Genomic DNA, 23,347 nt, shown 5'->3' on the forward strand with positions numbered 1-23,347 from the left:
ATGTCTTCTGGAGAGGGAGCTTTGGAAGGCTGGGCTGGAGGTCGGAGTGGCCCCGAATGGGGAACAGCTGGAGGACTGGGTGGACCTGGGATGTGCAGGGAGGGGCAGAGATACGGGGGTGGGGTGGGGTGGTGGTGGCACTACCTGACCTGGGCGGGGTCCCGGCGGATCGGATCGGAAACGGGGCGGGGCGTGGGCGGAGCTACAGGCGAGGGGCAGGGCCAGCGAGCGCACGGAAGATCAACTACCGGAGGACTGCGGGGACCTGGAGGCAGTCGGCCTACTGCGCTCTGGGAGGCCATGGTGCGCTTCACTACCGAGCTCGTCTTGTCCTCGCTGGGGCTGGGGCTGTTCTTGTGCAGCTGGGGGTGCCTTGCGGGCGCCGAGTCCCGGGCCCCGCCGGAGAAGATCGGTAGGCCAGAGGGGGGTGGCGAGGGCGGGCACGGGAGAGGGAGACCCAAACAGGGACTCTCGGGCACCACGCTCGCCGCGCACGATCACGTTCGGGGAGTCTTTCCATCTTCTTACGGGCAGGATCGCGCTTTCCCTGCCGTGGAGAGTTGCTTGCTTTGAGGCCTGATGGAGGTGAGGACCAGTGTCCCTACAGCCCCAAGCCTTTGCGAGGCCGATTCTAGCGAGTCCAGGAGCACCTGGCCGCTCCCACTGGGCAGATAGCGAATGCCCGCACAACCTGCCCGCGGAGCGCAAACAAGCCCACCCGCTCCGTTCCGGTGATTGACTGGAACCACCTCTCCTATCTCGGCTACACTGAGGGTCGGCCCACGGAGGCCCCAGGCGTGCAGGATTTTTTTTTTTTTTTTTTTTTTTTGGTCCAGGGCTGCTGCAACTACCCACAAACCATCCTTTGGCTTTCTCCTTTCACTCGCCTTGCAGTGCTGCTTCCTAGTCCCCCTGCCCTCCAGTTAAAACTGTGCCCTTTGGGATCATTAATTCTACATTGGGTCCATATTGAGACAAAGAACAAAGCTAGGCGAACATGGCGGCCACTTTATTTAAAATGCGTACTAGAACGGCCCGGCGAGAGGGTGTGCAGGCACCTTTGGTGCTTACAAAAGACCCGTGAGAATCTTGGGCATCTGGGGAAAAAATTATAATGAATGTCAGTTTGTAATTTAAGTCTCTTTTGGCTGGGAGGAGGGGCTGCCACATTCAGGGAGTTCTGGCTTCAGCCCAGAAGTCTTCCCTCCCCCAGGGTTGCCTAAATTGTTGGGTATAGTCTTGAGTAACCTCCATTTATTAAAGTTAATGCTCTTCCAAAAACAAAACTCACACTGGTAAGAGGAAAAAAAGAAAACTTCCTTTTCCCTCCCTTCTGTCAGCAATTATTGGAGCTGGAATTGGAGGCACTTCAGCAGCCTACTATCTTCGGCAAAAATTTGGGAAAGATGTGAAGATTGATGTGTTTGAAAGAGAAGTGGTTGGGGGTCGTCTGGCCACCTTGGCAGTTCAAGGACACGACTATGAGGCTGGAGGTTCAGTCATCCATCCTTTAAATCTGCACATGAAGCGTTTTGTTAAAGAACTGGGTATGTAATTTTGCCTAGAGTTAAGCACATTTCTGTGTGACACCATATTTTTCTCACACAGAGAACTGAAACTCTTCTGTCTCATTAATTGTATTTTTATGGAGAAGCTGTTAAAAAGTGTTGTCTTCACTGTTCAGTTAGCGGGCCGTACTAGCTTATTAGAAGCCATTCTCCTGTAATGGTATACTAGGTATCTGTCTCTTCAGTTTTCTGGAATTACAGACATGGGGGAGGGGTTGGGGACGGTTGCTGTTGGGTTTGTGTTGAAGAATCAGAGAATTTTGAGCAGAAACCTTAGAGTGCTTGTTTTACAGCTGAGGAAATGAGGTGCTGAGGCCTGGAGAGCCTAGTTTAAAGTCACTCACACAGCTATGGGTACTGGGGAGGTCTGGGCAGGTTGCAGAGGAAAAATGGCACGCCTCTGCAGGCCCTTTCCCCTGGGAATATTGTGTAATTTTGGCCTCTTTCCACTAACCTGAAATGCCCAGTTTTGCAAAGCAAGAGTCAAACTGGAAAGGGAGTGCCTCTTTTTTCCCCCATCTGGATGCTTCCATTTTCTCCATGACTAAAAGTAGCAGGTCTAATTTGATACATCTGTGATCTTCTGACCCATCTCCTAGAGCATCTGCTTTTGGATAGTGCAGTGAGTGTAAATGTATCACTATTCCAAAGACAGAGCTCCTTTCATGTGTCTTCTGAGATCTGGGGAGAGCCCCAAATTCACTTACCTACCCTTTCTCTGTGTTTGCAGGTCTTTCCACTGTTCCTGCTTCTGGGGGCTTAATGGGAGTGTACAATGGAGAGAATCTGGTATTTGAAGAGAGCAGCTGGTTTATAATCAACATGATTAAACTAGTTTGGCGCTATGGATTTCAGTCCCTTCGAATGCATATGTGGGTAGAAGATGTGTTAGACAAATTTATGAGGTAATTTTTTGCCTTCCACTTAACCTATGACTTTTTTGTTTGGTGAAATTTTGGAATTTATAGTTTCTTGAAGCAGTTCTCTACTAACTGCCAGCCTCTTTATAAGATTATTAAAGAAAATGCTTTAAAGAAAACATGCAGACCAGGGCTGGCATAGTGGCTCATGTCTATAATTTCCCAAGAATTTAAATTTAATTTGCTACCATTACTGTCCTTGGTAGCAAGGATTCAGGTGGTGCTTTTCATATTTTTCTCTTCTCTCCTTTTTTATTTGTGCTGGTCCTGGGGATTGAACTCAGGGCCTAGGTGCTGCCTCTGAGCTTCTTTTGCTCAAGGCTAGTGCTCTACCACTGTGCCATAGCTCTCCTTCCAGGTTTTGGTTTTGGTTTTGTAGTGGAAATAAGAGTCTCACAGACTCTTCCTTGGGCTAGCTTTGAACTGTGATCATCAGATCTCAGTCTCCAGATTAGATAGGATAACAGGCACCAGCTACCAGCCCCTAGCTTTCTCTTTACTTATTATTATTATTATTATTTTGGCCAGTCCTAGGGCTTGAACTCAGGGCCTGAGCACTGTCTCTGGCTTCTTTTTGCTCAAGGCTAGCACTCTACCACTTGAGCCACAGTGCTACTTCTAGCTCTTTCTATATATGTGGTGCTGAGGAATGGAACCCAGGGCTTCGTGTATGCGAGGCAAGCACTCTACCACTAGGCCATATTCCCAGTACATTCTTTCCTTTTTGAAGTACTGAATATCAAGCTCAAGGTCTTGTACATACTGGGCAAGTGCTCCACCTCTGAGCTACATCTCTAGTCTAATGCAGACAATTTTTGCCAGTATTCCCACTGCTTTCATGGAACGACAGATTGTTAGAGGTCTTCATTCACCATTCTGGATGTATTTTTATTATTAAACTAATGGTACCTTTTCCTTTTCTGGATGTCTGCTTCAATTACACTGACCTGTCTTTCTTTTGGATAGCTTTTGACCTCTCTCCCCTAGATGTTTATGTGACTTGCGTCTTTATATCCTTACATTCTTCACCCTTGGTCAGATGTGACCTTCCCTTCTCAGGCCTTTTTTTTTTTTTTAACTATCTTCTTGAGCATTGTAACCTTCCAACTTCATGCATTTCCAGGCTTGAACTCAGGGTCCAGGAACTGCTCTTAGCTTTTGTGCTCAGGCAGCCCTCAACCACTTGAGCCACACCTCCACGTCTAGCTTTTTTGATGGTTAATTGGAGATAAGAGTCTCACAAACTTTCTTGCCTGGGCTGGCTTCAAACCATAACCCTCAGATCTTAGCCTCCTGAGTAGCTAGAATTATAGGCATTAGCCACTGGTGCCCAGCTTAATTTATTTTTATTAATACCACCTGCGATATAACTTATTTGCACTTAATTAATTTTTTATTGTTTCTTTACACATGAACTTTCTGTAGTTAGTGATTGCTTTTTACTCTCCGTTGTGTTGACTTCTCTATCCTTACCAGAACATTGCCTGATTGAAAGTTTGTGTTCCATAAACATTTCCTAAATAGATTAAATTGATAAAGGTTGAGAGTTATACAAATGTCATTTGAGAAGAAAAAGGTTGTAGAAGCAATCTAGCAGAAATTACTGGCTAATTACATGTCTTAATTTGGTAATATTTGTTGTAATGCATCTGGTCTTATGCAACAGTTACAACACTGTTTTTACTGGGCTTGTGGTCTTGTCTGGTCTCCTCAGGAGACCTTTTCCTAGGAGACTTGATTAAGTGAGGTTGCAACACAGGCAGGAGGAGATAGAGAATATGTGTCTTTTTGTTTGTTTTTGGTAGGTTATTTAATTGGCTGCTATCATTATTGTCAGGTTATTGAGTTGGCTATTATAGGTAGCATTGTCCCTTATTAAAAACAAAAAGAGAGAGTTTTCTTTTGAAAGAGCCTCCATGTAAACACTTCTCCTATGACTACTGAGAGGGATCTGTCATTTATATTTATTCCTTCTTTTGTTTCATGTACTTGCCTGTCAGGCATAACTGTAAGCTCCTGTCTTTCTCTTTGTTCTACTTCTTGCAACCTGAAAAATTATGTACTGAACCACTACCTGCACTAATTTATCTAATGTTGGATTTTTGTTTTTTCCCCGCCATTCCTGGGGCTTGAACTCTGGGCCTGGGTGCTATCCCTGAGCTTCTTTGGATCAAGGCTACTGCTCTATTACTTGAGTCACAGTGTCACTTTCCACTTCCAGCTTTTTCAGAGTAGTTTATTGGAGATAAGTGTCTCAAGGACTTTCACATCTAGGCTGGCTTCAAACCACAATCCTTAGACCTCAGCTTCCTGAATAGCTAGGATTACAGGTGTGAGCCACTGGCACTCAGCTTCATCTAAATGTTTTATCAAAACCATAAAGTGCAGAGAAATAGGGGATGTTTTCTGAAAGGCCCATATGCAATAATATCTAAGTACTGAGCCAAATGCCATTGATGCTAAGTTTTGTAGACTTTTGGAGGTGTTGCCATTCCTGTGATTGGGAAGTTAGGACTTTCAGCACAGGTAAGACTCAGGTTCCCTCAAAGAAGGTTAGTTGTTCCGATCTTGCAGTGGGAAGTATATTCCAAAGGGAAGGAAGAACTTCTGCAATGCCTGGAGACTATATGTAAAGCCTATTTGGAGACCAGTGAATGAATCAGGGGTGTGTGTGTGTGTGTGTGTGTGTGTGTGTGTGTGTGTGTGTGTGTGTGTGTTTTGAGGCTTCTATTTGCCATTGTTACCTTTAAACAAACCCTTTTACTTGTACTTTGTTTCTTTGTTTGCAATTAGGGCAGAGGTTTTAGATTTGATACAGTTGACTTTAAAACCAACAATTATTTTTTTCCCCTTAAATGTTCTTTTTCTTCTCTTATTGTGGTCAGACTAAATGCTCCAAACTTCAAATATTTAGTTGTGAAAACTAGTTGGATAAATAGATTACAAAGTAGAAGTATTTTCAAGCTTTTGGGAGAATCCTCAATATTTCAAAGAAAAGAAACCAGAATCAAGTAATCAGTTACTAATTTTACTAGTATGAACAACAATAGTGATTTATGATCAAAAGAGTGAGAATGGAGAAACAAGAGGTTGGTAAGGTTTCCTACTTGTGAGAGAAGCAGAAAGGAGAAATGAAAAATCTTTAAGCTTTGGGACTAATTGAACTGAGATAGCACATTCAGTATTTGGAATGGCCAATTATTTTTTGTTATATTTCAGATAGATAGATAGATAAAAACCTGCTGGAAACAATGTAATTTTAGACATGATTAAATATTGCTAGAAGACAGAAAGAATGAGAACAGGACATACCCATTGCGTTGAGGGTGCTCCCAGGGACTATTTTAATACAAAAAAAGAAGACTGCATATAGAGAACAGGGGACTTCCAAGCAGGCAGAGGAAGAGGGGGAGCCAGGAACTTCTGTGAGATCTAGGAGGATGGTGATTGAGCTGTATCTCACATGATGGGTGGAAACTCATACTAAAGAAACATCATGGGGCTGGGAATGTGGCTTAGTGGTAGAACACTTGCCTTGCATGCATGAAGCCTTGGGTCCCATTCCTCAGTACCACATAAACAGAAAAAGCTGCAAGCGGCTCAAGTGGTAGAGTGCTAGTCTTGAGCAAAAAGAAGCTCAGAGACAGTGCCCAGGACCTGAGTTCAAGCCCCAGGACTGGCAGGGAAGAAAAGAAAGAAAGGAACATGAGAATTGACTTGGTTCTTTTTATTAGATAATATCTTGCAATACAGCTTAGGCAGAACCAGAACATGAGATCCTCTTGCCTCATCCTTTGAGTGTGAGGATTGCAGGTAATTGCTACCATACCTGGCATCAGTATGATTCTCTCTCTCTCTCTCTCTCTCTCTCTCTCTTTCTCTCTCTCTTTCAACTCAGGGCCTGGGTGCTGTCCCTGAGCTCTTTTGTTCAAGGCTTATGTTCTTTTTTTTTTTTTTGGCCAGTCCTGGGCCTTGGACTCAGGGCCTGAGCACTGTCCCTGGCTTCTCTCTGCTCAAGGCTAGCACTCTGCCACTTGAGCCACAGTGCCACTTCTGGCCATTTTCTATATATGTGGTGCTGGGGAATCGAACCCAGGGCTTCATGTATATAAGGCAAACGCTCTTGCCACCAGGCCATATTCTCAGCAAGGCTTATGTTCTACTGCTTTGAGCCACAATGCTACTTCTGATTTTTAAGTGGTAAATTGGAGATTAGAGTCTCACGGGGACTTTTCTGCCCAGGCTGGCTTCAAATGGTGATCCTCAGATCTCAGCCTCCTGAGTAACTAGGATTACAGGTGTGAGCCACTGTCACTGGCTTAGTTTGATTCTTATGATCCTGTGTATCCTCTCCACATATCCCTTTTGCACTTATCTTGTTTGATGTTTAATGGCCATTTCTCTTCTTTTCAAAAGGATTTACCGCTACCAGTCTCATGATTATGCCTTCAGTAGTGTAGAAAAGCTACTACATGCCATAGGAGGCGATGACTACCTTATACTGGCTAACCAAACGCTTCAAGAAAACTTGCAGAAAGCTGGCTTTTCTGAGAAGTTCCTCAGTGAAATGATTGCTCCTATTATGAGGATTAATTTTGGCCAAAGCACAGATCTCAATGCCTTTGTAGGTAAGCCTGGGCTTGGAGAACTAGTGCACATTGTTCACAGAGGGACTTAGTTAACATTGTGGTGGCTTCTGATTTAGGGTTGAAGAAGACTTTCTTTGTCATAATCTCATATATTTTTAGACATTCACTTTTGCAGGGAGGGGTTTTTAAGTAGTTTTCACTAGTTCAGTGTTATAATCGGGGCAAGATTTTTACCTCTAAAGGTCTTCTGGGCAGTGTCTAGAGCATTTAGAACAGAACATTTAATTGAGAAAGGAGATTGGGTAGAGAATTATGTGTAAGTCAAAATTAAAACATGTTTCTCCTGTGGCCAACAGGGGCAGTGTCAATGACTGCTGCTGATTCCAACCTTTGGGCTGTGGAAGGTGGCAATAAAGTTGTTTGTTCACGGCTCATCGAGGCATCCAAAGCCAATCTTATATCTGGCTCAGTATTGTCTGTAGAGGCGAAAACCAAGACCAAGCAGAGAGGTGAGTTTGAACTTTTATGGTTCCTAGTTGCCCCTGCAGAAAAGATTGCTTAGGGAGAAAGATTTGTCTTCTGGCATCTTGGATTCAGTTCCAGAATGATAGAAGTTTAAATTGTTTATGTTCTGCCTTGTAGAAATATTTCCAAATGTGCTCAAATGCAGTGGCATGACTCTTTGGATAAAAACAATATTTTCATCCTCAAAAGAAAACATGTGGGCTGGGGATATGGCCTAGTGGCAAGAGTGCTTGCCTCGTATACATGATGCTCTGGGTTCAATTCCCCAGCACCACATATACAGAAAATGGCCAGAAGGGGCGCTGTGGCTCAAGCGGCAGAATGCTAGCCTTGAGCAAAAAGAAGCCAGGGACAGTGCTCAGGCCCTGAGTCCAAGCCCCAGGACTGGCAAAAAAAAAAAAAAAAGAAAACATGTGCTTACTAACATTCTGTTAGGCACTTATCTTCACTATTGTAAAATTGGGTAGGGAAGTATCTTAAGGCATAACTCTTCCATTTTAGAATTATAGAGAAAATATTAGAAGTTACAGAATTATTTTTAGAACTCGCAAAAATGTAGTTTCTGTAATTAGAAACACTAAGAAATGTATGCTTCCTTATTTCTGTAGGAAATCCCACAAAGATGTATGAAGTGGTCTATAAAATTGGATCTGAGACCAAATCAGACTTTTATGACATTGTCTTGGTGGCCACTCCATTGAGTCAAAAGATATCCAACATAGCTTTCCTCAACTTTGATCCTCCAATTGAAGAATTCAATCAGAATTACCAACAAATAGTGACAACTTTTGTTAAAGGTGAATTGAACTCAACTATATTTAGCTCCAGGGCCAAAGATCAGTTTGGTCTTGCGACAGTTTTAGTCACCGATAATTCAGATATGTTCATCAACAGTCTTGAAATTGTGAACTCTGTCAAAGGAAAAGAACATCCTCCACCATCAAATGATGGAATGCACGTTTGGAAGACCTTTTCCCGAGAAATTCTTACTAAAGAACAAATTACAACGCTCTTCTTGTCCTATGATTACGCTGTGAGGAAACCATGGCTTGCCTATCCTCGCTACACGCCCCCGGAGAAGTGCCCCCCCATCATCCTCCATGATCAGCTCTATTACCTCAATGGCATAGAGAATGCCGCAAGTGCCATGGAAATGAGTGCCATTGCGGGCTACAATGCTGCTCTGCTCGCCTACCACCGTTGGAATGGCCACACACACATGATTGACCAAGACAACTTGTATGAGAAACTAAAGTCAGAGCTGTGACATGACACTTTTTTCCCTTCTGCTTCTTATGGAGTATCACTGGCAAATAGCAAAATTTGAGCAAAGGCTTTTGAATCAGTTGTTCTGCCATTTATAATTGTTCAACAAAGCAATGCCTATGGAACATAAGATAATACAGGGTTCAATGGATAACTCTTGTACTTAGACTATCTCCACAATTGAACTGTTCTTTTCATATTCATCAGTGATGTCCAAGTTTGTCTGATCCTAAAAACCACCTGGAGTTTGATAAAAATGGATTTTCAAGCTTATTATTGGAGATTCTGATTGAATAGGTTGGATTTGGGGCTCTGGTTTTGTTTAAAACTGTAGTAGTTTAAGATGAAAACTTGAATAACTTAAAAATATCTTAGGGTGGACCTAACTAGTTTACAATAGGAATGATTTTAGTTAGGTAAGATTACTCTAGAAGTTTTTTTTAAGCCTGCCTATAAGTAATTTGTACTTCTTTTTATTTTTTTTTGGCCAGGCCTGGTACTTGAACTCTGGGCCTGTGCACTGTCCCTGTGCTTCTTTGCTCACCTGAGCCACAGTGCCACTTCTGGCTTTTTCTGTTGATGTGGCACTGAGGAATTGAAGCCAGGGCTTCATGCATGCTAGGCAAGCACTCTACCACTAAGCCACCTTCCCAGCCCCTAATTTATACCTCTTTCATGGAAATGTGCCTGTGTGTAAAGCCTTGACTTTCAGAACATGATCTTTTGATTGCTTCTGACTTTATTAGGTCTTAGGAGTGTAATCTTTAAAATTTCATGTAGAAATCTCCAGTGAAGTGGGAAATAAATATGGTCAATTGGATTAAAAAATTGGCAGTCTTAAGTCATGTAATGAGGCTTCCCCCCCCCCCATGTTCTAGGGATTGTACCCAAGACTTTATTCCTGTTGGGCAATTACTATGCCATATATCATTAAACTTTACCCCATCCCCAAGGAGTTTTAAAATTGCTTTTAGGACCTCACAACCAGGAGTTGGGGTTTAATAGATTGAGAATAGGATCTTGGTATTGTAGCTTTGTTAAATTCCCATTATGCAGCTCGAATTGTGAGAATCTTGTATATGGGATTAAAATGTTTACAGTGGGTTTTTAGTGACCCCCGCAAAGTTCTGAAAACCCAAAGAATTATCACAGTAGATCCATTTCACAAGGAATGACTTCTCTCAGTGATGTTCTCATTAGATAGTAAGAAGTACTGACAGTGTTACTAGGTGCAACAACATTGATAACCCTGGATTAGTTGCACTAGAGCAGAGTATTGGCAGTGACACCAAGCATGTTCAAATGCAGCTTGTATACCTAGAATGAATGCATCAGTTGCTCTAGTATGAGAACTTGGTTGCAGAAATTAAGGCAACAGCTGCATATCTAAGTCAGCTATGGGGCTCAGAGCTTCTGTTATACAGCCAACCTTGAGAAATATAGTTCTACATATAGCATACAAAGATGGTATCTGATGTCACAGCCACTGGCAGAACAGAACATATGAAGCTTCTGAATTCTAACAATAGCAGGCTGTGATCACATAGTATTACAAAAAAATGGCTTCACCATGTGACAGTAACTACTTTAGCAAAATGGTGTTAAGAGAACACTGATTCTTGGTAAAAATTATCTCCTCCCTTTTATAATTATGAATGGTAATATATTGATAAAACTGCCAAGATATATTTGATACAGAGGCAGGAATTCATAGTTTATCAAAAAGTTATCTTTTTGCTAATTTTCTTCTCTTTTTTTGCCAGTCCTGGGTCTTGAACTCTGGGCCTGCGTGTTACCCCTGAGGTTTTGTTTTTATTGCTCAAAGCGAGCACTCTACCACTTGAGCTGCAGTGCAACTTCCAGATTTTTGAGTAATTTTTTGGAGATAAGAATCTCATGGAGTTTCCTGCCCAGGCTAGCTTTGAACCAGGATCCTCAGATCTTAGCCTCCTGAGTAGCTTGGATTACATGCGTGAGCCACCAGCACCTGATGCTAATTTTACTCTTAACAAGTGCCTTTAAAAGGCATTTATATTTCTTTCCTTTTTTAGGAAGGGATGTTTTTTTCCTTGGTAGACAGTTTGTAGGGAATATAATGCTGGCTTACATATATGCTTCATTAATTCCCCATATCTGTGGTAGATAAGTTCAAATACCCTATGGATATTGGAAACTAGATAGTAATTGACCTTATATATACACTAGGCTTTTTCCTGTGCATACATAGATATATTCCAATGAGAAAGTTTCATTGAGAAATTAGGCACAGTAAGAGTTATCAACATTAAGAAAAAATAGAAAACAAATACTATGATGAATATTAACACTTAACGATGCATTTCTAGAATTTTCCACTGAATTTTTAAAAAATTAATTTATTTTTGCCAGTCCTGGGGCTTGAACTCAGGGCCTGAGCACTGTCTCTGGCTTCTTTTTGCTGGCTTCTTTTTGCTCCAGACTAGCACTCTACTACTTGAGCTATGGTGCCACTTCTGGCTTTTTCTATATGTGTGGTGCTGAGGAATGGAACCCAGGGCTTCATGTATGTGAGGCAAGCACTCTACCACTAGGCCATATTCCCAGCCCACTGAATAATTTTTAGATCAAGGTTGACTGTGGGTAACTGAAAACATGGTAACAAACCACAGAAGGGAGGACTTCTCTTAAGTATTAGAAAATACTAATGAAATGAATTAATTTCTATTTCTAGACTTATTTTGTGATATATTTGACTTAGAAAAATACCAACTTAAAATGCTGCAGGTTTTTCATTCAACCTACTCTTATTAAATTTCCCTGTAAATCATCTGAAATTCCTTTTCATAAACCATAATAGGTTATGAGTACATCAAGCATATTAGATACTTTCAATGTTAAGTGCAGTATTAAAAAGAGTATTTTCTTATGGAAGATAAATACTATTAGAGTCTGCAGTTCCAGGATTAGGTAGGTTTTTTGATTGTTTGGTTGTTCTTTTGTTTGTTTTCAATTTCATATGGGATTTATTTCCCCTTAGAAAAACTAGGTATTTGTTTGCCATTTGAAACCTCAGTAAATCAGTGTGTGATCCAAAGTCACTGAGACTGCCAATTCTTCAGAGAAAGGACCTCTGAGAGAATTTGACCTGGGCAGTCTTAGCATCTACTGGTAATGGGACTAAGTGAGGGCAATGCTTGTTCTTCATTTCTTTAACAGCCCTGAAAGAGCATCACTTCCCCAGTGTATATAGGTAAGAGGATTGAATTGTGTAGTTCCAAGTTCAGGTTCAGTTATTAGGTAGTTTTAGTAACTATATCATAAACAAATAATCTTACTAAAGAATAAGGGTTTGCTACCAGGGTTTGCTAACTCCAGGAGGTCACTCACTTATCTTTGTGTAGAAGAGTGGTAAAAATGCAGGAGAGAAATGGAAGCCAATTCTACTCAAGTGCTTCTCCAATTGAGTTGCATATGCATCAGAATTACTTAGAATGGTAAATACAGCCTTACTGGACACCAGTCTCAGAATTTGCTACTTAACAAGTGTGGAGGAAGATACACAAAATGATATTTCTATGAAATCCCCAGGTGATACTGCTGTACTAGGAGAATTCTACAATTCAGTATCTCTCCATTGCAAACACTCAACATCAGTGAAGATTTAGAGATGATGAAAATTTGAAGAATGAAAATACTGGACCTTACATCAAACACTGCTTGTTATGATTAAACTAGTGTGATTCCTTTCACTGATCTTTTGTTGTGAACATTTCTATAGCTAGGAACTACTGTCTGCACCATTTGTTGTGTTGCTTTCAATAAGCCTTAACTACTCACTTGTGTATACACCACTCTCCATAGTTTTAAACTGGAGATTTGTAGGCTTTTTACCAGATCAGAAAAAAAGAATGGGCCTTAAGCCTTGGTTTGGAATGGTTAGGCTTAGACTATAGCCACCTGTACTGCATCTCATTTGAGCTTATGAGCCATAATGAGAAAGTCATGGACTAGATGACTCACAGATAGCATTCTCACTGCTCTCCTGTGCTCACAAAGAGCCACAATACACTGGAATGCTTTTCTCTGAATTCTGTTTCTAATATTCAAAAGTTTTCCCCACTCAATGATTATGTTAAAAATAAACAATGATGTGGTTATTGCAATGTGTTACTTCTTTTGTGTTAGACTTGGTGTGTGGATGTGCAAAGTGAACACCCCTATTCAAAGTACCCCCAAACCCGAAGCTTTCAGGGCACCAGCATGGCATGGGAAAATTACAACTGTGATTTCATGTAATTGGTCACATTTATAATGCAAGCACACTAAACATAATTATAAAATGGCCTTCTGGTTACATGCATAAGTGAGGCATGAATTTCATGGTTTGGCTCCTAGTTCATAATATATATTAATTTGTGTATAATATGGAATCTGAAACTTGTGGTCCCAAACATTTTGCTTAAGGGAACACAGCCAGTACAGAGAAAAGTTGCAGGAGATGCAAGTTTTTAGACTTCATGTTGCAGAAGAAATTCATGTTTTCAGCTCTCTGTTCAGTGTTGAACATGAAGAAGTGCTTGCCATGTTGCCACATTTTGCAAATTTCTCCATTTTAACTCAGAAAACTTGAGATCAGAGTCAACCAAAAAATCATGTAATATAGAAAAGTAGCTAATTATTTCTGCATTCAGAATACTGGAAGAGGGGCTGGGGATATGGCCTAGTGGCAAGAGTGCTTGCCTCATATACATGAAGCCCTGGGTTCAATTCCCCAGCATCACATATACAGAAAACGGCCAGAAGTGGCGCTGTGGCTCAAGTGGCAGAGTGTTAGCCTTGAGCAGAGAGAAGCCAGAGACAGTGCTCAGGCCCTGAGTCCAAGCCCCAGGACTGGCCAAAAGACAAAAAAAAAATACTGGAAGAAATAAAAGTTTATTTCTACAAGCAATATGAAAATGTATGTGACCCCAATTTTTTTTTCTTGCCAGTCCTGGGGCTTGAACTAAGCCACATTCCCACACCAGGTCTCAGCTTTTTGAGTAGCTAAGATTACAGGTATGAGCCATGATCCACTGGGCCCTGGTCACAGAATCATTTTCAATTCTTTCCAAGACAAATTTGTCCCTTCATGTATCATGTAGTAGTAAATCCATAAGGATTGTGAGTAGGTATAATTTCCTAGATTTTGAGGGCATAACCACATTTGATTTTCCCAGTGTTGGCTAACTGCACTGTGGGATATAATGAAGTCTATGCTTCATTTAATCAGGAAGAATGGATTTAAGGTGCGATGTCTTATAAGTCCCATCTATTATTGTCAATGACTGAGGTGTTTCCATGAAACTTTCCCAGATCACTGGCCTTAGTGTCTACACTGAGAAGTATTGATTGGTTATGTCTACTTCAGATTCCATTTGATAACATTGATCCTAGTTGTGTTAAGCTAAGGGCTTTGTGCCATCTTTGAGTTTAGGACTAGTCTTATAGAGTTTGCCTTGTATTTTTTTTTTTTTTTTCTGCCAGTCCTGGAGCTTGAACTCAGGGGCTGAGGACTGTCCCTGGCTTCTTTTTGCTCAAGGCTAGCACTCTGCCACTTGAGCCAGAGCGCCACTTCTTGCTGTTTACTATATATGTGGTGCTAAGGAATTGAACCTAGGGCTTCATGTATGTGAGGCAAGCACTCTTGCCACTAGGCCATATTCCCAGCCCCACCTTGTATATTTTTTATCCATTCTTTTAATACATAATTTTTAAAGAGTTTTACTTTTTCTCTTTTTGAAATGACATGCCCTTTCTATGTCCTGTTTGAAAGTGAGTCCTTTTAATGCAAATAAAAACAACCCTGAGATACCACCTCACCCCAGTTAGAATGGCCTATACTCTGAACTCAGGAAACAACAAATGCTGGAGGGGCTGTGGGGAAAGAGGAACCCTTCTCCATTGTTGGTGGGAGTGCAAATTAGTACAACCACTTTGGAGAACAGTATGGAGGTTTCTCAAAAAGCTCAATATAGACCTACCCTATGACCCAGCCATACCACTCCTAGGCATCTATCCTAAACAGCAAAACCCAAGATATCAAAAAGACATTTGTACTTCCATGTTTATTGCGGCACAATTCACAATAGCCAAAATATGGAAACAACCCAGATGCCCCTCCACAGACGAATGGATCCAAAAAATATAGTACTTATACACAATGGAATACTACAGAGCGATTAGGAATGGTGAAATATTGTTATTCGCAGGGAAATGGTCAGAACTCGAACAAATAATGTTGAGTGAGACAAGCCTAGAACACAGAAAACAAAGGGGCATGATCTCCCTGATATATGACTGTTAACAAAGGGAGACGGAGAGACAGTAGAGACCAAGTCTGTGAACACTGTATATGTGCTTGATACATTGTATATTGCATATGGGTCTACCTGACCTAGACAAGGGATGGAAAAACAGGTTGTAAGATATCACAAGAAATGTACACACTGCCCTACTATGTAACTGCACCCTCTTTGCACAACACCTTGTAAAAAAATTTATGTTCAATTAATAATAACAAAATATATATAATAAAAAAAGAAAATAAATCTATAAAAAATAAACAGCAAAATGTGATAAACAGCAGAATGGTAAAAAAAAAAAAAAAAAAAAGAAAGTGAGTCCTTTTGTAAGGAATGACTTTCTTCACTAACATGAAATTTAGTTTTCCCTAAAATTTCCAGTCCAGTATCTATACCTCTGGTGAAGTCTCTGTTGGATCTAACATTTGGCCACTTTTGATGAAATATATTATTAAATATTAGTGGTGGCACTAATATTGTTACCACAATCACCTTTGTACAAAGTCAACTCCAAATATCCATATATCTCATAAAAGAATCAACAGAAGTTACTCTGAGGTTAAAAGAAATCTAAGTGTGTCATAAAGCTTCCCTGTTCTTCTAGAACTTCTAGCCTAGGAACCTTCAGGCCAGATTGAGCCTACTAGGGGCTAGGGATATGGCCTAGTGGTAAGAGTGCTTGCCTCGTATACATGAGGCCCTGGGTTCAATTCCTCAGCACCACATATACAGAAAATGGCTGGAAGTGGCGCTGTGGCTCAAGTGACAGAGTGCTAGCCTTGAGCAAAAAGAAGCCAGGGACAGTGCTCAGGCCCTGAGTCCAAGCCCCAGGACTGGCCAAAAAAACAAAACAAAAAAACACAGATTGAGTCTACTAGGCTATTCTTATTAGTGGTTTATAGTTCCTGTGGTAGATAAGTATTGCTAAGTCACCTATTGTGTAGCCACAGTTGTAGGAAAGTTTGTTGTTAGGACAGATTATACTGGGGCAGGAAACACAGGCAGCTGCAAAAAATTGACGATTGGATTCAGAAATGTATCCTATTTTATTTATTGTCTTCAGCATTAATAGTAACACAACAATCTAATTGCTTGGACTCGGTTACTCTTAGCTTCAGAGGTTATGGATCTAAAATAGATACATCTCCCAAAGAGAATTCTTTTTAGTAGATTTAAAGTGGAGCTCTAAAACCTGGAATTTTTGTTTTGTTTTATAGTGCTAGTAAGGGGCCAGTTGCTGTTCCTGAGTTTGTTTTTTTTCCACATTCAAAGCAGCTTTTTGGTGGGTGATTGTAGAAAAGATTCTTTTTTTGGCCAGTCCTGGGCTTTGGACTCAGGGCCTGAGCACTGTCCCTGGCTTCCTTTTGCTCAAGGCTAGCACTCTGCCACTTGAGCCACAGTGCCACTTCTGGCCGTTTTCTGTATATGTGGTGCTGGGGAATCGAACCCAGGGCCTCATGTATACGAGGCAAGCTCTCTTGCCACTAGGCCATATCCCCAGCCTGATTCTTATTTATTTATTTATTTTTTTGGGGGGGCTAGTCCTGGGGCTTGGACTCAGGGCCTGAGCACTGTCCCTGGCTTCTTCTTGCTCAAGGCTAGTACTCTGCCACTTGAGCCACAGCGCCATTTCTGGCCATTTTCTTTATATGTGGTGCTGGGGAATCGAACCTAGGGCCTCATGTATATGAGGCAAGCACTCTTGCCACTAGGCCATATCCTCAGCCCTTATTTTTTTTTAATTAAAAAAAAAGGCAAACATTTAAGAGCTGGGCACCAGTGGCACATGCCTTAAATCCTAGCTTTTCAGGAGGCTGAGATCTGAGGATTGTTATTAGAAGCCAGCCGGGCAGGAATTCTGTGAGACTCTCATCTACAACAAAATTCTCAGAAAAGACTGGAAGTGGCACTGTGGCTCAAGTAGTAGAGCACTAGCCTTGAGCAGAACAAGCTCAGGGACAACACCCATACCCTGAGTTCAAGCTCTAGGACCAGCAAAAAACCAACACACACACACACACACACACACACACACACACACGACAGTAGGTCTACAAATTGAAGATAGGCAGCTTCAATATTGACTCAGTAATTAAAGTACATTTTTTTAAGCATAATTCCTTAAAAAATAAATTGAGAAATCTGGTACTGGTGACTCATGCCTGTAATCCTAGCTACTCAGGAGGCTGAGATCTGAGGATAGTGGTTTGAAGCCAGCCTGGGCAGACTCATCTCCAATTAACCACTCAAAAAACGGAAGTGGCCCTGTGGCTCAAGTGGTAGAACACTAGCCTTGAGCACAGAGGCCCAGGGACAGTGCTCAGACCCTGAGTTCAAGCCCCAGGACTGGCCAAAAAAAAAAAAAAAGGTTTAGTGGCATCATGTAATTCTAGATTCTTATGCATCTAAACTACTGTCCTTCCTCACAAATTTTCATCAACCCAAACTCAGATTTCATTAAAGGATTACTCCCCATTCTCTGCTCCAGCCTCTGGTAACCAGTATTCTATTTTCTGTGTCTGAGTTTAACTGTTTTAGGTTAACTGTTCTTCATATAAGAGCTCTTTTTTTTTTGGCCAGTAGTGGAGCTTGAACTCAAGACCTGAACACTGTCCCTAGCTTCCTTTGCTCAAGGATAGTACTCTACCACTTGAGCCATAGCACCATTTCTGGCCTTTTCCATATATGTGGTGCTGAGGAATCGAACCCAGGGCTTCATGTATACGAGGCAAGCCCTCTACCACTAGGCCATATTCCCAGCCCCAAGAGCTCATTTTTTGCTTAAGGCTAGTGCTCTACCACTTGAGCCACAGGGCCATATCTAGCTTTTTCTGAGTAGTTTATTGGAGATAAGTCTCATGGACTTTCTTGCCTAGGCTAGCTTTGAGGAGCCTGAGCAGCCGGTGCACCTCTGTATTGTAGCTTGGGCCTGACCAGGCCCTGAAGCTTCCTGGAATAACAGCAGAACATGTCAGTGTGAAGCCTGAACAAAATGCAGTCTAAAATAATCAAGGTATCCAGAGACTTCATTTGACCAGAGGTCAGTTAAAGTTAGGATGCTTTAGCAATTGTTTGTAAGATGCTTTACTGCCTTGTTTGATAATTGTGCTGTGTTGTGTACTGGAATATTAGCAGATAAATATTTGAAGTGCCAGGTGCTCCACCAGGCAATCAAGCTGCTGACAAGTTACTGCCCCAATAAGTAACTAATGTATACATAGCAGGAGGGGACTGGCGCCAAAGTCCCTTGCAGCATCCCCCACTAACAGTCCCAAGGTTGGTAACAGGTGAAGGCTGACCCCTGATGTCTTTTGCAAACTTTGACTGTCTTGCTCTTAAGCGACAATGCCCCAGCTAATCAGGAATAGATAACACACTAAAGGTTAACCAATTACATGTCTTTTTAACTGGGAATCCCCTAGACTTGTTTACTACAAAAAACCAGTGTAATCTGTGCTTGGGACCTTCGTCCATCTTTCTGTGTCCTTGTGGGCATAGGTCGGAGCTCGAGCTTGCTAATAAACGACTCTTTGCTTTTGCATCAGAATTGGCTTTTCGGTGCTTTGTGGGGTGGGGGGAGTCTCGGATTCTGGGCATTTCAGCTTCAAACTGTGATCCTCAGCCTCCTGAGTAGCTAGGATTACAGGCATGAGCCACCAGCACCCACTCTAATTTTTTATTTCTGGTTCCTTTTTTTTTTTTTTTTTGGCCAGTCCTGGGCCTTGGACTCAGGGACTGAGCACTGTCCCTGGCTTCTTCCCGCTCAAGGCTAGCACTCTGCCACTTGAGCCACAACGCCGCTTCTGGCCGTTTTCTGTATATGTGGTGCTGGGGAATCGAACCTAGGGCCTCGTGTATCCGAGGCAGGCACTCTTGCCACTAGGCTATATCCCCAGCCCCTCTGGTTCCTTTTTGAGTTGTTGGTTGTGAGCTTGAAGTCAGGGCCTTGGACTTGGAGCTTGGAGTCCTGTCCTTGGAGCTTTCAATTAAAAAGAGTTCTACTACTTTGAGTCACAGTTCCACTTCCTTTTTTTCTATTTCTGTATTATTTGTTTTTTTATTTCTGTATTATTTATAAAAGCATCTTTCATTATTATAAAACTTTATTTTAAAAAGTTGAGCATGAAAATATATATGGGGCCAAGGATATGGCCTAGTGGCAAGAGTGCTTGCCTCATATACATGAAGCCCTGGGTTCAATTCCTCAGCACCACATATATTGAAAAGGCCAGAAGTGGCACTCTGGCTCAAGTGGTAGAATGCTAGCCTTGAGCAAAAAAGAAGCCAGGGACAGTGCTCAGGCCAGGGTATATATATATATGACCCAGTTTTTATTTCATAGGAACACAGGGTTATAAAGGGATGGGAAGTGGATTTCTCTACTGTATAGTTGTTTAAACTTGTTTCAATGATGAGTGATTCAATCAAGTCATTAATGGTTTTTCAGTATCACATGTTACTTTGTAAGGTTTTTTTCTCAAGATATAGGGATATCAAGTATAAGCCTTTGTATAGCCAACAGGAAACCAGTAAGCCTGTTAGGAGATTATATTAAAAGATTAATAATTAACTTTTTTGTGTTTTGTGTTTTTGCCATTCCTGGGGCTTGGACTTAAGGCCTGAGCACTGTCCCTGGCTTCTTTGTGCTCTAGGCTAGCACTTTAACTTTACCACTTGAGCGACAGTGCCATTTTGGCTTTTTCTGGGTATGTGGTGCTAGGCAAGCACTCTACCACTAAGCCACATTCGCAGCCCAATAATTAACTTTGTAAGATGCCACGGTCAGGGTGACTCATTGTTCTCTCTAAAGTGCAGAGTGCAAATGAATGTATGTATTCTCATCCTTAACAGACTTAAAAATTAATGGGAAAATGGATATAGTCAGATTTAGAGGCATAAGGTCATCAGGGAATAAACCAGGATGGCAGTATGAAGACATTTAGCAGGGATTAGGAAATTGGATAGAATTGTGACAAGATTATGTTACAGGGTCCAGAGTGGGGGGAGGTCCCACATCCCCCCAAGAGTCCACCACTCAGAGACAGTCTCAAGCAAAATAAAGGATTTATTGGGAAAGCAAAAAGCAAACTGCCAGGCCAGGGATGTAGCACAGACTCGGGAACTGAAACTACACTCCTGAAAAGCAGGCTGACTGGCCAGGGACACAGGAGCTGCCACCATGCCCCCGAGCAGTCCTCAAATTGGGGTTTATAAAGGTAAAAGTGTAACACAGATGCAGGGGCTTGACACAGAGGTACAGCAAACAAGTGAAGCAAGTGTGGCACAGATGTAGGAGGTTGACACAGGGTGGAGCAAATAACAAGCAAGCCATTTACAGAAGCAGAATTTTGGGGTCAGGCTGACCTAATAATCAAGATGGAGTCAGCTCTATTCTCCCCAACATTTCCTACCATGTTTCCCTAATCAAGATGGAGTCAGCTCTACAACATCCCTCCTTTTCTTTCAGCCTAGTCAAACTCTTGACTTATTTCATTAACATTGTGGGGTGTGTACCGGATTCATAGGATCATCAGTTTTATGGCCCCAATTCTTTGTACGCATGACAATTGCATTAACACATGGGCCAGTCTAGTTTCCTGTGCCTCTAAGTGCCTAAGTTTGGCCAGTGATCTCTGTGATGTCCACCCCAGGTGGGCTCCATGCAGATGCTCTCACCTATTTAAGTCTCCATCCAGTTACTGAGGTAACTGGCACACCTAGAGGCAGTTACCTCCCTCCTCTGAGGCCACACTCCATCTGGACACTCCCTAATCCATCTGGACACACCCTAATACACTTGGACATACCTCCCACCCCAGGCATCACCTGGGAGTGACTCTATCCTGCCACAAATGTTTTATCCAATTTTCTTAATAGAGCTAGTCAACTCAGGAGTGGGAAGGTTACCACAGAAAGAATGTCCCTCCCAAATCTCAGCTTCAGCAGATCCAAAGCAGCCTTCCAGCAGGAATCAGCTGCATGTGGTGAAGTCCCATCTGCTTTTTACCACAATAGAGGTGCTCAGGATGAAGTTACAGATTCTTCCAGATGACTGTCAGGTGTCCTTGATCTCAATCCAAATGGGATGGACAGGGGAAGTGGCTCCCAGTGGCTCCAATAGAATGTCACACCTTCTGCTGGGTTGCCTGCAACTTTCTGCATAGACCATCTCTCACAAGTGCAAGTCTCCACTCTTGTACATTTGTTACCACTGTTTTCCATGCCTCTAATTTATCCTGCTTCATCTTCCCAAATATGACTCTGGTACCTTGATCTTAAAGGGGAGCTGATGGGCAAAGATCATCCATCTTCTGTAACTTCTTCAGGCTGATTCAGGGATGCTGACTCTACCTAGCCAGGAACCTACAACCTTACTTAGCCTACTTTACCAAGGGGTTGCCAGTATCAGATGTCCATTTGGAGCTTTAATCCAGACTGGAAATTACATACAACAGTTAACTTTTAACAACTCTACAGACCTCTTCTTGGGCTACAACATTGTAGTCTTTTAGCACTCTGGTTTGCAGAAGCATTTTCCTGACTGGCTAGGGAAACTGATCTCCAATGACCTAACAATGCCTAAATTACCTTTGCACGCCTTAGACATATCTCAATAAAGACATGATCTCAGGTCCAGAAGCTTCCTTTACTGAACAGATATGCCAGCTCAAAATTCACTCAGGGCTTTGAGCAGATGCAGGGGGTTGGGATTTTAAACTATACCCCTATTTGACAAACTTAGCTTTACTACCCACTATCAGATGACTGACAAGTTCCTGCCCAATTAGACAGATATGGGCATTAGAAAGGCATGCTTACAAACTATTCTAGGACCTAACGACTCCGATTAACTTTTTTTTTTTTTGCCAGTCCTGGGGCTCGGACTCACTGTCCCTGGCTTCTTTTTGCTCAAGGCTAGCGCTCTGCCACTTGAGCCACAGTGCCACTTCTGGTCATTTTCTATATATGTGGTGCTGGGGAATTGAACCCAGGGCCTCATGTATACGAGGCAAGTACTCTTACCACTAGGCCATATCCCTAGCCCTCCGATTAACTTTTGAAGGGCCGAACACACATGACTCTAAGATGTGACACTATATCTGCCATCCCAGCAGTGGCTTACTGCCTCTGGATGCACCATCACTTTTGTCCCAGGAGTGACTTTCTACTTTTATGGTTTCTGGACATGAACTCAGGGCCTGAGTGCTGTCCCTCAGCTCTCCAGCTCAAGGCTAGCACTCTGCCACTTTGAGCCCCACACAACTCACAACTCTGTTCCCAGCACTCTGCTGGCCAACTAGAGATGAAGACTCTCACAGAGACTTTTTTCTGCCCAGGCTGGCTACAAACTGCAGATTTCAGATCAATGAGCCTTACAAAAGGCCACTTTACTCCAATTAAAAGCAACAAGGTGGTCCACACAGAATTAGTTTTTAAGCATGCTTTTACCTGGAACTTATTAAGAGTCAAAGTTATGTCTGTCAAACTTGTAGGAATCATCTGTCCTTCTCTGTAGCCCTGTCTGCAATTTTTACAGAAAACCTACAAGGCAAACTGGAGTAGCAATTAGTCATCTTGGTAGCCCTAATTTCCCTTTATCTAATTTGAAACATTTAGGGCCAGTTTTACTTCCAAATTTTATATCTAGAAATGCATTCTTGATATTTATTTATTCATTCATTCATTCATTTATTTATTTATTTATTTATTTATTTATTTATTTATTTGTTTATTTATTTATTTATTTAGGCCAGTCCTGGGCTTTGGACTCAGGGCCTGAACACTGTCCCTGGCTTCTTTTTGCTCAAGGCTAGCACTCTGCCACTTGAGCCACAGCGCCACTTCTGGCCGTTTTCTATATATGTGGTGCTGGGGAATCGAACCCAGGGCTTCATGTATACAAGTCAAGCACTCTTGCCACTAGGCCATATTCCCAGCCTGCATTCTTTTTTTTTTATTTGTTTATTAATTGAACACAAAATTTTTTACAAGGTGTTGTGCAAAAAGGGTACAGTTACATAGTAGGGCAGTGTGTACATTTCTTGTGATATCTTACGTCCTGTTTTTCTATCCCTTCTCTAGGTCAGGTAGACATATATACAATATACAATGTATCAAGAACATATACAGTATTCACAGACTTGGTCTCTACTGTCTCT

General features: G+C 42.0%; 1 protein-coding gene across 1 annotated transcript; it reads left to right on the top strand.

Moving 5' to 3' along the window:
* The first annotated feature begins 225 nt into the window (after window positions 1-225).
* Pcyox1 (prenylcysteine oxidase 1) lies at window positions 226-9,696 on the top strand. Its single transcript, XM_048352689.1, has 6 exons — window positions 226-412; window positions 1,341-1,547; window positions 2,299-2,473; window positions 6,905-7,116; window positions 7,434-7,586; window positions 8,211-9,696. The coding sequence occupies exons 1-6, from the start codon at window positions 301-303 to the stop codon at window positions 8,867-8,869; spliced, it is 1,518 nt and encodes a 505-aa protein (XP_048208646.1). The 5' UTR covers window positions 226-300; the 3' UTR covers window positions 8,870-9,696.
* Window positions 9,697-23,347: the final 13,651 nt, after the last annotated feature.

The sequence above is a fragment of the Perognathus longimembris genome, chromosome 8, assembly GCF_023159225.1.
Source record: "Perognathus longimembris pacificus isolate PPM17 chromosome 8, ASM2315922v1, whole genome shotgun sequence".
NCBI lineage: Eukaryota > Metazoa > Chordata > Mammalia > Rodentia > Heteromyidae > Perognathus > Perognathus longimembris.